This window comes from Alosa alosa, chromosome 3 (assembly GCF_017589495.1).
Source record: "Alosa alosa isolate M-15738 ecotype Scorff River chromosome 3, AALO_Geno_1.1, whole genome shotgun sequence".
NCBI lineage: Eukaryota > Metazoa > Chordata > Actinopteri > Clupeiformes > Clupeidae > Alosa > Alosa alosa.
This window is the reverse complement of record NC_063191.1, coordinates 8405331-8423464: the sequence shown is the minus strand read 5'-3', so window position 1 is coordinate 8423464 and position 18134 is coordinate 8405331. Positions and strand designations below refer to the sequence as shown.

Here is an 18134-nt window from a genome sequence, read left to right as displayed (position 1 = left end):
TATTTCAATTCAATAATAAAAAAATAAAAGTAGCCTTTTTAAAGAAAAGTTTAGGATGCGGCTGTGGAAAAGTGGGTGGGCCCAGGCCCATTGGGTCCACTCGCTGTGTCTATAACTGACTAGCATACTTTCCCTGTTATAGTACGGAGACAGATGGTGGATGGCAAGTTTTACATGCCTTTCAAACAAAACTTTCCAGTTTGATAAGGTAAGATATTTCATGAAATTTGTTTCAGTAATAAACCTTTGTTATGGATATAAACCAGTCATTTGAATCAGGTTTGCAGAAAGACTGAAATTGTCCTGTAGTTTCTTTGACCAAATTCTGTCATTATAATAACATTTCTGGAGCCCTGTGGAGAGAAGAAGCACCATTTCTTTTAACCTCATACTTTTTAGAATTGTTATTTTTTCTTTCCATTGAAAGCTATTTAAATAACATGCATCCAATTTGTTTTGCAGTTTCCTAAATTAATGATTTATAGAGTTAAGTGGGACACTTTACTTGACAGCGTCGACATAAGAGTGACATGACACTGTCATGAACGTGTCATAAACAAGTCATAAACGTTTATGACAGAACGCTTCTGTTATTAAGTGACATTTGGTTTTTGTCATAACAAGTTAAGGTTAGGATTAGGGTTAGAGGTTAAGGTTAGGGTTAGGTTTCATTTGTCATGACAGTGTCATGTGTTCATGACAGTGTCATGTCACTCTTATCGATACTGTCAAGTAAAGTGTTACCGACGTAAGTTACATGTCTTGCAGACAATTTTATTCAATTTAAGTGGAGATCTATACAAACTTTGTTCATGGATAATGTCCTGCAGATATAATATGTTTATATTGTGTGCACCTCATCTATACTGTATGTATGGAGACAGCTGGTATGTTGACCTTATATATTAAGAGCTCACATTTTCTATAATGAAGTGTTTATGCATACATTACTGATTTTTGGTTTCAATCTGAAAACTAGAAAATTGAGCTCAGATGAGTCAACCATCTCTCTCACCTTACCGACCGCAGAAGTATCCGACCATGATAAATCTTCAGACCTCATCAGCAATATCCTCAGATTAGGAGCTGTACCTGAAAAGTAAGAACAATGAAAACATCCTCTCCATGTCTTTTCCAGTAGGCTGCAGGAATTACAGTATGAATGAGTTGTTACTTGAGCCAGAAAAATAGCAATGTGCCTGACCGCATTACAATTTTTTTCATTCACCTTTGCTGTGATAATGGTAACTGCGTTGTCCACAAACTAGCAAAGACATCTGTGCCGTGCCTGACACCACAATCCACCAGGCATAAGGCCCATAGTCATAAAACGTGGTACTTACCTGTAATAATATATGCAATGGCTGCTCTGCAATACTATTCAGAATTCCTGTCAGTCATGATGGATTTACCCATATGTTGTAAATTGTAGAATAGATCCAGTGTCCTTTTATTTTCCAAAATGAATCCTCTTCTGTCAGAGATGTGTTGCCTTTTTTCACCTGGTCATTTTTAACCTGTCTGTAGCATGTCTGTAATTACACAGACAACACTTTTGACACATTTCTTTTATGATTTTTTTTAACTAAAACTAAGTATGATTTATTGTAGGCAATAGTTGTTATTAATTGAGTAACATCATTAAAAGTGTATTCTGACATTCACCCTATTCTGTATGATGTTTATATTATGTTTATGTTGTCCCCATGCAGGTACAAAGAAGAACCGGATGGGAGTGCACAAGGTTTCCTCTCCATATCCAATATGGAAGACATTAAACTGAGGGTGAAGTGTATCTCTGAGAGCTTGGCTACATTGATCCTCTCCTCCTGCATTAAGCAGAAGAAGATGCTGTAAGAAACATATTTTTGTATCACTTTACTGAAAGGGGACATATTATTGAAAAAGAGACTTTATATCTCAATGAGACTAACCTGGTTAAATACTGTAACGGTTATAATAATAATAATAATAATAGTAATAATTATAATTCAGAGTTTTAGTGCTTTTACACATTTTGGTTATTGGGATGGCTACCAATTCAAAAACTACAAAACCCAGTAGTTTCTTTATGGGCTACCAAGATCTGGAAACATATCATTGATTCATACGCCATATGCCTTTGACATGTCATTGACTCATATGCCTCCTCCGCTTTCTGGACTGTATCAACTTGTGCTGCCCCCTGCAGGTAACACTCGAATTTATTAGACGTTACTCCTTCCTAAACAGGAAGTTAGAACTTACAATCTTCAAGTATTTATTATAGGTGGAAGTGACCTTCTGTCGGGCAAAGCCGAGCGTCTTCCCTATTTGACATATATAACCTTTACCCCTAATTGAATTTAATACCTTGAGGTCCCGACAGATAATTTACGTTCGAAGATGTTTGGCCTTCAGATGTTGTTTGAAGACACAGGCTATGAAAGTTACCACAAGCATTGGTTTCGTTGTGGTGACCTGCAGAATGACCACAACCAAATACAAGCATTTAAACACAGAAATACCCTTGCCCCATGTAAATCAGAACACCAGAGCATATGGTTATCGTACAGTGATATTGTATAGTTATGGTATCGTATAGTTTATATTGGATAAATATGCATTTCAGAATAAAAGGAGGAGGCACGATAAGCTAACTTAAATGACCACACAACACAACATTGGAAAAAGAGTTTAAGGAAAATTAAGAATGTAAAATAATAGGTTCATAGGTTCAGGCAAAGATGGCTTCTCCCGGACCCAGAGTATGCATGGCTACTTTTGCGCAGGCGCGCTGAGACCTCTCCGTGGACAGTGTTTGCAGGCGGCTCGACGAGGATGAGATGAGGCGAAACAAGAGAGTAAAGAAAAGTCCAGAAAGAACTGGAAGCATGTTGTAGGGGGGATAGATGAGATGATAGGAAAGTGAAGAAATTAAAGTGAAGTAAAAGAAATCGAAGCCCCGAACTACGGGAAAAGTTGGATTTTAATGGAGGAAAACTCCTCCCCTAACAAATCACTGGCTACTTAAAGTCCATAAGTCACAGACATCTCTATAAAAAGGGTGCCTCCCCCACAGTGTTCAGAGTCAAGTCCAGTCATGTTACAGTGTTGGATACAATGAAGTCAAATCCAAGACATTTTTTTTCAAGTTTTAGTCAACTAAAAGTCTCGTCATTTTAGTCTAGTTTTAGTCAAAAGAAAACTAAAGCTATCTTAGTCTTAGTCAGTCTTAGTCAAAACATTTTAGTCTTTTTTTATAACAAATTATTTCTGATTACCATTTCAGTCAAATAGTGTTTCACACATCTCAATTTTCGAACAATATTGTGTGTCCACAGGGCTACTCGACTGTTATAATTACTCATTCTGATTTTTTTGTCAGTCAGTACATGCACAGGTAAGTCGAGCTACAGTTGTAGCTCGGCTGGGATTTAGCCATAGACAGTAAAAGATTTGACTGGACCACTGTCATGATCTTCATAGACCAGTGTTTCACAAAGTATGGTCCGTGACCACTGGTGGTCCGCAAGCTATCCCAAGTGGTCCACGAGCAGACGTGGTAAAATATAATATAGATGAGTTGTTTGCAATATTGAACCAACTTGTATGTAAATTCAAACTGTTCTACAACACTGTCTATGTCAGATATGCCAGTTTAAATCATATGAATCCTCTGACACAATTAAACAAAGTGCAGAGACAATAAGCAAGGTGGTTCAGTGAGTATTGTGTAGGCTAATATACTGCTAGGTCTATTTTTTTTTTTTAGCTAGGTGGTCCGTGCGTTTCTTTTTTATTGATTAGTTAAGTGGTCCTTCATCTGAAAAAGTTTGAGAAACACTGTCTTGGACCCAAGTATGAATGTTTTACTCCGCCACGCTAGATGGCGATATGCTTAAACATAACACAAACTCTCAATCTTAGCTAACTTGCTAGCAAACTTTCCATATTAGCTTACTTGCTAGCAAACTTTGCATCATCAGTGTAACTAGTTAAAAAGTTGACATTACTTGCTGAAAATATTCGTATGGACATTTCGGGGGGATGTTAATTTGTATATGTATGAGAGAAGCTTCAACTTCTGGGTATGTAGCATTGTGGCATAAAGCCTAACTCTGGCAGAAATCTCCGGTGTTCTTGTTCCATGTAGTTTCCTGCTGCAGCCACAGGGTTGCAGCAACAGCACGTGACTAGCCTACAGGAAAGCTGCTGCGCGATGAACCATGAACTCATTGAATATTTTGAAAAGGTAACAGCTATTCTGTCTTTTCATTTTGTAGACGAAAATGGAAGAGAAATTTTATCTTAGTTTTTATTTCATGCAAAACATTTTAGTCTCGTCTTTTTTTCGTCAACAATAATGCATCTTAAGATAGTCTTAGTCAGTGTTTCAGGACATTAGTGCAGTCTTGTCATCGTCTCGTCTTATTCATGGAAAAAAAGGTTGTTGACGAACATTTTTCCTCTCGTCTTGTCTGACGAAATTAACACTACTATTTAGGAGTCCGGAACTAGTGCCATCATCTTGGTAACTAGACATTCTTTGAAGACATCTTAGGTTTTTGATGTGCAACGGCGACCGTAGTTCTAATACATACTATAAACGGCGCAGCACTTGAGAGGTTGGTTGCAATATAACACCTAACCACTAGATGGGAGAAAGTTTCACACAACGGGGCTTTAACTTTTGTTGGTCTTTCTAAATGTCTAACTTTCACTTTCACGTCAATCACTTAAACTTTCCTACCTGCTAGATTAGGCTATTAAAGCCTACATGCCCAAGTAGTTCCAGTATATTATGAAAAGGAGTAGAATACTTCTCTACATCATCTCTCTGCTAGTTGACATCTTCCTATCATGTATTATTTCATGACTGCTAAACTTTTGATTGCTTTTAATGTCGTCATCATTTGACTCCATTCAACTGTGCTTGTGATTGAATCATGCTCTGTTGTGATCAGTGCAGATTGCGGTATAAGGGGGAGAAAGGCGCCAATTACCCGATTAGCTACAGTTATGATAAATAGCAGGTAAAATGAAGAAGCACAGTGTGCACTTTCTGCAGTGGTGCTGATAATGCTGCGTTTGCAAATGTACATAAATCAGGCCTTCCAATATTTGGTCAAGCTGCTTTTGCACAAATTACTTCATCAATATGGCGGGTATGGAGGCAATCAGCCTGTGACACTGCTGAGGTGTTATGGAAGCCCAGGTTGCTTTGATAGGGTCGTTAAGGTCATCTGTATTGTACTTTTGTATCACGAGTCAGGCCCGCACAGGGATTTGAACCCGGGTCTCCGGAGTGAAAGGTGGAGATGAATCCCCTGTACCACCCTCAGATATGAATGAACCAAAATGCAGAGGAGTCAGATTCAGAGTTCTCTTTACTGAGTCACAAAAACAGGCAGGCAAACAGAAGTTCTTGCAGATTGTTGCAAAGTATCACAGGTATAGGCAATGACCATCAAGTCGAAAAAAGGCAAAAAATCCAAAAACAGAGGGCAGTAGACAAATTCCATTCAAACAGGCCAGCCAAAAATTCGATGAGCCGAGAAAATCAGGCAATTTCCGAAAATTACAAAAAAAGGTGCAAATGAGGACATCTAGTGGCCAAAAGCAGTAACTGCAACTGAAAAGTCCCTGGGATCTATATAAGTATAGTATATATACTGTTTTGATCCCGTGAGGGAAATTTGGTCTTTGCATTTAACCCAATCCGTGAATTAGTGAAACACAGCACACAGTGAGGTGAAGCACACACTAATCCCAGCGCAGTGAGCTGCCTGCAACCACAGGGGCGCTCGGGGAGCAGTGAGGGGTTAGGTGTCTTGCTCAAGGGCACTTCAGGTGTGGCCCACTGGTCGGGGCTCGAACCGGCAACCCTCCGGTTACAAGTCCAGAGTGCTAACCAGTGGGCCACGGCTGCCCACTGGACCTGACACTTTTGATAATACTTAAGGTCAGACAAGTTGTCTGACTAATCAAGCACTGTGATACCATGTTACTAGCAGTTACTAGCCATTTTGGCACTGTGGGCAGGTGCTGAGTCCTGCTAGAAAAGGAAATCATCATCTTTATAAAGCTTGTCAGCAGATGGAAGCATAAAGCTCTAAAACTGCCTGGTAGAAGGCTGTATTGACTCTGGACTTGATAAAACACAGTGGACTAACACCAGCAGATGACATGGCACCCCAAATCATCACTGACTGTGGAAACATCAAACTGGACTTCAAGCATTCTGTGCCTCTCCACTCTTCCTCCAGACTCTTGGGACCTTGATTGGATCCTGATATCCAAATGAAATGCAAAATTAGTTTTTATGTGAAAGGAGAAGTTTCACTGAGCAACGTTCCAGTTCTGTCTCTTTAGCCTAGGCCTGATTCAGGAGTGGCTTGACATTAGGAATGTGACAATTGTAGCCCATTTCCTGGACACGTATGTGGTGGCTCTTGATGCAGACTCCAGCCTCAGTCCACTCATTGTGAAGTTCCCTCAAGTTCTTGAATCGGCTTTGTATGACGATTCTCTAAAGGCTGAAAGATGTGGTGTATGTAAGTGGCAGTGGCTATAGTGTGTCAGTCTCAATCTATCAAAGATATTTCTGCCTGGCTCCATGTGTAGGGCCCAAAAACAAAAATAGTAAAAGCAGGTACAACTCCACACCTTTATACAGCTGCTCCATGACAAAAAAGGCTACCCAGGTTTTCAATGACCCATCCCCTCCATCCAGCTGTTAGTCTGCAGGAGACTGATTGTCCCAATGACCAGGAAGAAGGGGTACAAAAAATAATTTGTGCCCTCTGCTGTGACCATCCTGAACCGGGGCAACATAAAATAACCTATGGTTAAAAATGTGTCAGTAATGTAACTTTCCTCTCCACTCACACACCTCCAGCCAGGGTGATGATGAGAATGATGGGAACTGTAGTAGTATCTATTTATGCTTTTTAATCCATTTATTTTTTTGTATTGTCTGTGTGCTGTGTTGAGTGCCAAAGATGAATTTCCACTGTATGTAAATTCATTGGACAATAAAGTTTTATCTATCTATCTATCTTTATACACTATATTGCCAAAAATATTGGGTCACCTGCATTGACTCGCATATTAACTTAAGTGACATCCCATTCTTAATCCATAGGGTTTAATATGACGTCGGCCCACCCTTTGCAGCTACTATAGCATCTTCAACTCTTCTGGGAAGGCATTCCACAAGGCGTGTGTTTATGGGAATGTTTGACTATTCTTCCAGAAGCGCATTTGTGAGGTCACACACTGATGTTGGACGAGAAGGCCTGGCTCTCAGTCTTCGCTTCGGCCAGGCCAGTCAAGTTCATCCACACCAAAAAAAGACCACACCAGAAGAGTTGGAGCTGCTATAGCTGCAAAGGGTGAACCAACGACATATTCATTACTATGGATTAAGAATGGGATGTCACTTAAGTTGATATGCAAGTCAATGCAGGTGACCCAATACTACATAATGTATGACACAATGACACAATACAATATAGTGTATGCATACTCTCTGCCCTGGATGGTAAAATACTGAGTAAATGTGTAATGCTTGTTGCTGTTGTATTTATTCCTCTGCCCTTACAGTATTTCCATTAAGACCCAGTCAAATAGACATGTGGACAGTCTTTGTTCAAGACTCACTGTGGAAAAAGATGAGAAGGAATTCAAGTAAGATTTACAAACAACATACAAGTAATGGGCCCTATCGTGCACTGAAGCGTAATTGACTTTGTACACTGGCGCTTTTGTCTTTCCTGTTTTGCATTCAGCGCATATTGGAATTTTTCCTCCACAGGCACATGTCGGCAAATTAGGGAATGCAATTGCGCCCATGGCGGCGGTTCAGCGAAAAGTGTTCCGGCGCAAACGTTCCCTGTTGATATTTTGCAGATTCAGAAAACGATTCCGCCACAGACCAGGGGGGTATTCCATCAACCTCGCTAAAGGCCAATCCTGGCTTATTTCGATAAGTCTCGCTAATTTTAGTGAGAATTTCATTCCATTAATGAGGTTAACGTGAATCCCAGCTTGGTAACTATGGGAATTTATGCCACAGAACTAACCTGCTCCGTAGCAGGTTAACTTTCAAGATTAATTAAGCTGTGTTGCAAAAAAAAAAAATCGGAAAACGAGTCCAAAAAGATGGTTCCATCAACCTGTGCTTTCGTCACCTGTAGCCTACAACTTCAAAAATAGAAGTAGGCCTAGAAATGCTTTTTCCGACAGTGTCACCAAGCATGGATTTACACATTCACTAGCTCCAAAGAATTTATGAAGATTATGCGACTTAAAATGTTTTAACTTCACATGCATGTGGTTCTAGAAATATTGCTGCTCTGCGTCATCTACGTTCGGTGGTGGTGTAATGTGCAGCGAGACGGCATACCAAAGCAATTACATTCTTGCGTGTTCACAGGTTCGCTTCCCCAACATAGCTTATCACCTTGATAATGCCATTTTTAGTTAAACTCTTTAATGAAAGACATATGTCTACTGTTGATAAAGGGTCATGCACATTTGGTAGGCTGTTCAGTGACAGTATATTTGCCATATTATATCTGATGCAAGCCAAAGGATAATTCTGTAGCCTGTAGGCCTATAGGCAGCTAATAATTAAAACTGCTTCATGTGTTGACAATTGTTTATGAATGTCAAATCAACTGTGTGCTACACAGATTAAATACTAGGCATAAATGACCAATTGAAAGATAATTATATTTCAAACACTATGGGTCATAGTTTTGAATATATGCCAAAGTTGTTTTTGAGTTTTGACTATTTATTCATTCACTCATTTTGTTCAAGCATAGACTGTATAGTCTATGTGTTCAAGAGTGAAGCCAATCAAACTCGCAATTGATTTCAAACCATTAGCATTGTTGTTTTAAATGTATGCTTTCATTATGCTCCAATTTCTGTAGGCAATCTATTTTTTTCTCCCCATGTTAAATTTGATGACTTTCGATGAAAATCCTGTAGATGGCACTTGCCAAATCGAACAGAAATCGTCTAGTATTGTCATATTTATTTATTTATATAGCACACTTAAACGCAATGTCATTGACCCAAGGTGCTTAGTAATAAAATAAACAGTAATAAAAACAAAAATAAAAAAATGAAAAAAAAAAAATAAAAAAATGAAAATACAAAATAATAATAATAAAAAATAAAAACAGATTATGATTGTAGATAAAAATAAACATATGGTTACTGAAACTACTACTACTATAGGCCTAGAGAAAGATGTACAGAGAAAGTTAGATGCCATAAAGATAATGCAGAAAATAAATAAAAAAAGAAAATAAATAAAAATAAAATAAAAATAAAACCAAACAAGGGGAAAATTAATGGACATTAAAGGCCAAAGAAAATAGATTTTTAAATTTGATTTAAAACTACTGATGGTGGGACAGGACTTAATTTCTATAGGGAGATTATTCCAGAGTCTAGGGCAGCAACAGAAAAAGCCCTATCACCTTTAGTTTTTAGGGTTGCATTTGGGACTGATAGAAGATGTTGTGAGGAAGACCTCAGTGGCCTAGAAGGACAGTAGGGACTTAAAAGGTCACAGATATACTGTGGTGCCATTCCATTTAGGGCTTTGAAAAGTGGAACTTTAAAATGAATTTGACACCCACAATGTACCCACAATGGCCATTGCACTATTCAACAGGAAGTGCCAGAACAGTCTCAAAAGTTTATTTGTTGTTGTCCTGAAAACACAACACTTCTGCTGCTCTTACATAACTTGCACCACTATGGCAGAATTTCTTTGTAATTGGTCAAACAGAACTACTGTGGAAGGTTTAGGCCTACTTTGGAATATATTTTTATTGAAGGTCTATGCACAATTTCAAAAATTTTTTGTGTTATTTTTTTATTAAATGCCCTCTTATTTAGTTTTTACAGTTTTTTTTTTGTTTACTTGAATGTTATGTTTGTCTGTGGACTTAAAATTGGTAAAATATGTCTTGTCTTCACATCCCTAAGTGAGGTAATTTCGAGTCTTTGTATGTCTGGAACATTTGAAGAAATTGAAATAAAGCTGACTTTGACTTTGAATTTGACTTTGTAATTGACAGAATATATTTGGAATTGGGTCAAACATTTCTTATGTGGATATGTTTCTTTGTTCCAGTAAAAGCCTAGCTGCTGCATTTTGGACTAATTTGAAGTCTAGCAAGGGCATATTTTTCAGAACAAATACAGAGTACAATAGTCCAGTTTAGATGTTACAAATCATGGATTACAATTTCTAAATCAGTATATGAGAGCCAGGGCTTTAATTTAGCTATTTGTCTTAGTTGAAAAAAATATTCTTCCATACTGACTTGCTTATTGAAATTAAAGAGGAATCTAGGAAAACACCTAAATTTCTGACCTCACTGTGGCAATTTACAGCCAGTGGCCCAAGTGCTTTTCTTATCTTAGGAACAGAGCTGAGTGGACCAAAAATAATGATCTCTGTTTTCTTTTCATTTAATTGTAAGAAATGTAAAGGCAGTTAAACAGGCTTTCCAAAGTGCAGGAACTTTTGGCTGTTAATGGCAGGTAAAATTGAGAGTCATCAGCATAGCAGTGATATTGAATGTTATGTTTGTTAAAGATGGAGCCAAGAGGCAGCATATACAGGGAGAATAGCAGAGGGCCTAAAATGGAACCCTGAGGGACACCACATTTGATAGGTGCAATGGATGAAGAGCAATTACCTAATCTTACAGAGAATGTTCTATCATTCAGATATGATGTGAACCATTTCAACACCACCCCTTGACCAACTTCAACCTCCAGACGTTTTAAAAGGATGCTATGGTCAATGGTATCAAAAGTGGTACTAAGGTCAAGAAGTGCTAAGAGGGCACAAGACCCATTATCTACTGAGCAAAGAATATCATTTTGCACCTTAAGTAGAACAGATTCGGTGCTTCGGAAGTTTTCTAAAACCTGACTGAAATGTATTTAGGATATTGAAAGCATTCAAATAAGAGGTGACCTGAGAGAGAACAACTTTTTCCAGGATCTTTGAAACAAAAGGTCATTTGGAAATAGGCCTATAGTTTTTCAGGTCACTGTAATCAAGACTGGGCTTCTTTAGTAGAGGTTGGACAATTGCATGCTTAAAACTAGAGGGGACCACTGCAGTAGATAGAGAGCTGTTGATAATGGCCAAAACAACAGGTTTAATTATTACAATTACAAATTATTGTCTTAATTTTACAACATATATTCTCTTTTCGTCAATCTACTGTTTTGGTCTACTGTTCTACCTTGTGCACGAGCAGAGATGCAGCTGACCTAAACCTCGTTTGAATAAACGAGGCCAAGATGCCGCTAACTTGAGTTAATGGAACGACTTCAGCTCCAAGTGAAAGTCTACGCTAGTTCAAGCCAGGCTATTTCTGTTATGCGCCGCCTTCATTAGCGAGGTTGATGGAATACCACCCAGGAAAATCCTGTGTCTGAAGTCAGTGGTGCAAATTCAGATGCAATTTTAAGGGCGCATGCATGGCCACAGGGGCAGCTGCAGGAATGAATGCTATGCACACTGATCTACAGACACCCCCGTGCACACACGGAAACATTCAAAGCCTTGATCATATTTGTCCATTTCCCAGTTGGTTTTGTTTGTGCATTGGTCACCTAAAAAGTAGCCTATATAGTACAATATCTACATGCAATATCTTTACAACAACAACGCCTAATTACGACCTATTCATTTGGACAACTTTATACAGCCCTATAAATGCTAAAGTTATCTTTAGGTTTGTTCCAATATATCATTGTGTATGGCTTTAAACATCGTGTGCGCTTTAACATCAGCCTAAGCATTATTCCAGCTGCGATAAGGTTTTGACAAGCACCACAATTTTGCCTACCTTGTTGTTGTCCCTCTGAAATAACTTCAAGCTTTGCTTTGTTCCCTCCATCCTTTCGTGGTTTTCAAAATACATTTTATATCCATAATGGCCTTGAAGTCTTGAGTTAGTAAATTAGCTTAAATCAGCTTATTATGCGATGATAACCAGCAACCGTAAATAGTAAAAGAAAGCAGCAAGTAGCCTTGGCTACAATTTCTGAAGTTGCTGCATCTTTGCATTGTTATTCTCTCTCCTGGGGCCTATTGCACAAAAGCAGAATTAAGACATCCGGGATAAGTTACTGAGCTGCGCCAAAGTCCTTTTAGGCAAGTCCCTCCACTCGGCGGCCATATACCAACGTTTTATGGGCACTCATCGGGCACAGTCTTTGGGTCGAACTGCGCGTGCGCAAGGCTTCACGACACCAATCTTGCTCCAGCGGCGAGATCACAACACATGATTGGCATGATGTCTTCACAACACACCATATGATTGGCTCAATGTATTCACATGTCGACGTTTTGCAGAGGAAGGGGTGGGATATGTGTAGACAACGGCCATATTGGCGTGACAAACTAGCCCCATGCATTTCTATGGAGTATTTTTTGAGTGCTGTGTCTCCACATTAGAAAGTCTCTGGCTGCGCTCAATGAATCCAAAACACGAGTGTACAGGTTTAATTGGTTGCAAAAAGACCAAGCCCGGATGAGCAGACACGGATTCATCAAGCCAGGTGAAACCTATCCTGGATAAGTGCGCGCTCACGGCTCCCTCAAATAGACTCCGCCACCGATCACAGATTCACTGATTCACCATGGCAACTAGAGCGGCTTCATTGCTTCTTCTGTGTAAAGTAGGTAGCGATAGTCTTTTCACAACAGCAACACCTCTGTTTAGGAGAATATTGCAACTAGTGTCGCGACCACAATGCGCAAAATGGTTACGGCGCTCCTGTGACGTCACATTGTCGCATGACAGGTTGGGAATGGCGATATGTAAAAGTTAAATAATGATCACAAACGTTTAAATAATGACAGTGGGTCTAGTTATATGTGATAACAATGTGTAGTGGGCAGTGGAATAACTATTGGTTTGTGTTTGTGGTGACTGCTGACTGAGATAAGGGATGAGATTAAATAGTGAACTTAGCCTGGTCTGGAGCAGGCTAGCTCCACAGAATAAATCGCCATGGTGACATACCATAACATATCCTGCTGCCCCCTGTCCCGCTTTTGTGCAACCGGATCACGGATGAATTGAGCCAAGATATCCCGGCTTAATCCCTTATCCTAGTTTTGTGCAATAGGCCCCTGCTCAAACAAAAGTTGTGCATGCATTAAAGGTGCTCTAAGCGATGCTGGGTAACGTCACTTCTGTTGACTTTCAAACAAAACAGAGAGCTAGCTCGCTACTTCCTCCCCCTCCCTCCCGTGCTGCTGTCATGCAATTGAAACTCTCCTAAACGCGCATCTCTTCTGTGATTTGCTGAAACAGTTTGTTATGTTTTTATGAGCTAGGTTTGCCCAGGATTTTCTTGTTGCCGTTTTTGGAGCCTGGGCTGTCCACAGAGATCGCGTTTTTTTACAGTGTATTTAGTACACAGACAGCTAGCGGTTGGTTGGGTGATGTTTGCAGTGACATAAAATGTTTTAGCCTAAAAAACACATGGCATCGCTTTAAGTTGATAACATGTTTACAAACTCTACTTTACAGAAAATATTTTAAATAGCCTACTGTCATGCAGTTAATGAGATACTGTGCAGAGTTGGAAAGTTAGATCAACTTGGTATGAATACACACAGAGGAAATTATTTCTCGTTGTTGAGTTGCCTGATGGTAAGGTACGCTTGCTGTGAACCGCTCCTGGCTGCGCCTGGCAAATCCGCAAAAACAAAACAACAAACAAAAACCGATCAAGAGGTCTGTACAGAAATGGTTCAATAAGTAAGCCATGGTTCAATAAGGAAGTAAGGCTACTGAGGAGAGAGAAGGAGGCGGCCCACAGGAGCGGAGACAAGGCTGCCTACACCAGGGCCAAATACGCACTCAGCAAAGCCATCCAGCATGCTAAGGGGCTGTATAAGGCCAGGATTGAACAACAGGTCGGGGATAAGAACATCAGAGCTGTCTGGAAGGGCCTAGAATTACAATCTGCCACCAGCCTCCACCGAATCTACCAGACAAGTTAAATGTGTTTTGCACTAGGTTCGAAGCCCCACGTGGGTCCCCCCACTCCATTCCCCCTGCCACCACCTCACCTGCTCCACTGGTCATCTCGGAGCATGAGGTTCGGAGGCTCTTCAAAGGTCAGAACATCAGGAAAGCGTGGGGACCAGACATGCTGTCCCCTGCTACCCTCAAACACTGTGCCAGCGAGCTGACCACAGTGTTTACGGACATTTTTAATCAGTCATTATAACTATGCCGAGTACCTGCCTGCTTCAAATCTGCTGTCATCATTCCGGTGCCGAAAAAGCCCAAGATCACCTGCTTGAATGACTACAGACCGGTCGCCCTCACCTCTGTAGTCATGAAAGCATTTGAACGCTTGGTCCTCTCTTATCTCAAGGCATCCACCGACCACCTCATGGACCCCCTTCAATTTGCATACAGACTCAACCGCTCAGTTGACAATTCAATCAACATTGCACTTCACTTCATTCTACAACACCTGGACAGTCGGAATACCTACGCAAGACTCCTGTTTGTGGATTAAAGCTCTGCCTTTAACACCATCATCCCTGACCTCCTCCACAGCAAACTGACCCATCTGAACATTCACCCCCTCCTCTGCTCATGGTTTACAGACTTCCTCACCAACAGGACTCAGTATGTCAGGCTGGGCCCACATCTCTCACAGCCCCCCACAGTTAACACCGGTGCCCACCAGGACTGTGTGCTGTCCCCCCTGCTCTTCTTCCTGTACACCAATGACTGCACCTCTGGAGACCCTTCTGTCAAAACCATCAAATATACGGACAACACCACCATAATAGGCCTCATCTCCAACAAGTCAGCCTCCAACGGGTCAGCCTACCGCAGAGGGGTCAGTCTCCTGGAGTCCTGGTGTGCAGTCAGTAACCTGGAGCTTAACATCAACAAAACAGTGGAGATGATAGTGGACTTCCGCAAAAAGCCCCCGACTCATCCTCCTCTGGTCATTAACAACTCATCTGTTACTGTGGTAGAGGACTTTACATGTAAGTTCCTGGGCACAACCATCACCAACACACTCAAATGGGACCATAACATCTCCCAACTAGTGAAGAAAGGCCAGCAGCGCCTGTTTTTCCTCCGCAAAAAATAAAAATATTTTTTTTACAATTCATTTTAACCACATTCTGCCTGTGAGCTAAACCATTTCACTTATCTTTAATGTCATTAGGCTACATTCTATTGGTGGTGTGGTCCTGTCTGTCCTTGTATTGTGTTTTTTTGTCTTTATTTTTGTCTTTCTGTTGCACTTTGTGTTGCCTGCATGGAGAAGACCAAATCAAATTCCTAGTATCTCTGTATACATGGCGAAATAAAGTTGAATTGAATTGAATTTATTGCACGTTATGCCCAAACCACACCCATGAGTAATTTCATCTACCATTTCATCTAAAAGAATGACACAGATGTAAGTTGCAACTTGTCTGATACAGTGCTTAAATACAGTAGTAGCACATCATCTATGATGTATCACTTGAAAACGCGACACCCGCAAGCTTCTTAGGGTAAGAAAGGTAGCCAAAGCCAACCTACCGTGTCATCTATGCTAGCTGGTAGGAAATGTGACAAACAGCCAGACTAACACAAAAGATATGCGGAATGATTGAAAAAGACATGCTGCACCTTGACTTTGTAAGCGGTGAGGGCTTTCTAGAGCTTACGCAATTAATTAAAGAAAAGAGTTGTTCTGTCCGCTATTAGAAGGTTAGACCTGCCTTGGCCGGTGCGTCTTTTACGTATTCTGAAGGTGCCTGTTTTATCCATTAGTTTTATCGTGTTGCAGTCTATTAGGCAACATTCCGCATAAGATGGGCTTAGATTTGGAAATACATTACATCTACAAGTATCATCAATGGTAACAAATAAGGTGATGATGATCATCCTCTTTCTTTATTATTGTTAGCACTACCTCAAACTAAAGCTGTCATTTTCTTCAATAAGCCGCAGCAATGTTTCAAATGAGCTTCTAACGTTGGACAAATGTCTTTATTTTTTACGCGATCGCCTTGTACCCAAACCATTTCGAAACTAAGGAGCCATTTGTCCTCCAATTACATACAAGCTCCTTGGCGCCGCGTTTGCGGGACTCATGTTTCGCGCTATAGGGAATTTTAAAAAAAAGTGACGTAAGTGGAAGGGCGGCAATGCGACACAGTTGCGAAATTGCAGACGCGGCTCAAAATGGCTGTTATTTCAAATAGCATAGCATATTTTAAACTAATCAGTTAACCGGTTTCAACCGGCTAATAAGGGTCGGTGGTCGGTCAAGAAAATGTTTCGTTTTCGCCATCCCTACTTCAGACCACCCCATTTTAGAATTGCGTCGGGCGCAACAGTCATTTATCCCGCCGGTAAAATAGTAACAACGCCCAAAATCCACCCACAAAGCTACTTGCGTTTCAGATCGTTAAGATAGCGCCCAATGTATGTATGTGTATATTTGTGTACAACACATGAATCTGTGTAAATCAAAGCTTGGATTTGTGGATTTCAGGTTGTCAGTTATGGATGAACGAATGAGCTCAAGCCCTTACACAGCTCCTGCTCTGTCTGGCATTAATCTCCATTCAGACCCATTAGTCCCATTAAACATGGACTGGCAATGCTTCTGTAGGACATTTTACACTCTCAGAAGTATAACAAAGAGGTATGAATAATACATGTATTGTGTTGGATCAGTGTTGAGATTGCATTGTGTACATGCTAAATGTAGATTGTGAACATGCTAAATGAGATTGCAAGTACATGCTAAATGTATTTTGAATATTATAAATTAGTCTACTGCGGTTTGAAGATGTGGCTTAAATCAGATATTGAGATTCAAACTAGTTACAACAAAATACGATTTTGTGTAGTTGTGGTGAGTTTTAAAATGAAGGCTGGGTGGCTTCAGCTCTCAGAATTAGTAATACAGTTTCTGAATATACATTTTTGTGTAACTCTGCAGCAATACAGATGTGGATGGCCATGTTGGTGAATTGCTGTCCTCTCTGTTCTGTCTGCGTGGTTTAAAGACTGTAGACTTGTTTATGAGCTACTCGAGTGACAGTCTGAAAAACAGCATTAAGTCCCTTATGGAACACTGCCCCAGCATACAAGAAACCAGGTGAGAGTTACTCATTCCTGGTGCTCTGATTGGACTGTATGATTCCTGTGTTGTACCAGTGTTCTTTGTGTTTAATCAGTTCTGTTTCCTGCATATGTGACCATTCTTATTCATTTCTTTGCCCCTGTTAATGCTGTTGTCTTTGTGAAACCCTCTGTTTCTCAAGCCGTAAGCCTCTTGTAAATGTTCTCTGATTTGCTGGACTTTCTTTGCATGACCTGAGCTGTTTAAGGTATCTCTTTTGGATCTTGTCCTTGGATTGGTTTTAGGGATGCACCGAATCCTGATTTTTAAGGTTCTGCCGAATACCGAATACCTTCTTTAAGATTCGGCCGAATACTGAACCGGATACCGAATCCCAGTCATGCCTGAGTTGCATGCATAAACATCACCAAAAACTGTGAAACTATGGGGAAAATGCTATTTACAAAGCATGATTATTGCAGCATGTGAACTGATGAACATTATAGGCAGGATTATTCATGTTTTTTTCAGTTCATCTTTTTCATTTACATTATTGGTAGAAATTGATATGAAACAAAATTAAAAAATAAATGGCACAAGTCAGAAAATATTTTTTTTACAATTCATTTTAACCACATTCTGCCTGTGAGCTAAACCATTTCACTTATCTTTAATGTCATTAGGCTACATTGTATTGGTGGTGTGAAGGTCGAATTGAGTGCCTGTCACTTTAAGACCATGAGGCTAATTAGTGCCTGTCACTTTAAAAGCTTTGCGAGTTTCCGAGGAAGACTGAGGGCCAGATGTACGTACATTTGCGAACTTAGCGTTATCAGCGTCATAGACAAACCGCAGATTGCGAACGCTGTCAGACCCCAGTTTCCCTCGTATTTATCAAACTAGTGTAAACTGCGCCTTTCTCTGCCTTTCTCCGCCTATAAACACAATTTACGAACATCCACATCTGAACAGCCTACATACAAGCGCAG

The 18134-nt window shown here is 40.2% G+C and overlaps 1 protein-coding gene across 4 annotated transcripts in view; it reads left to right on the top strand.

The window, feature by feature from the left end:
- The window catches only part of LOC125292334, a 75559-nt gene that overhangs the window by 50887 nt on the left and 6538 nt on the right, over nucleotides 1-18134 (top strand). For 2 of the 4 annotated variants that reach the window (XM_048239557.1, XM_048239556.1), the window contains 6 exons: nucleotides 143-208; nucleotides 980-1099; nucleotides 1713-1853; nucleotides 7588-7671; nucleotides 16570-16722; nucleotides 17023-17181. In XM_048239557.1, coding sequence (XP_048095514.1) covers nucleotides 143-208; nucleotides 980-1099; nucleotides 1713-1853; nucleotides 7588-7671; nucleotides 16570-16722; nucleotides 17023-17181 — 723 coding nt within the window. The remainder of the gene's footprint in view (nucleotides 1-142; nucleotides 209-979; nucleotides 1100-1712; nucleotides 1854-7587; nucleotides 7672-16569; nucleotides 16723-17022; nucleotides 17182-18134) is intronic. The other 2 variants (XM_048239558.1, XM_048239559.1) reach the window with 2 other exon arrangements.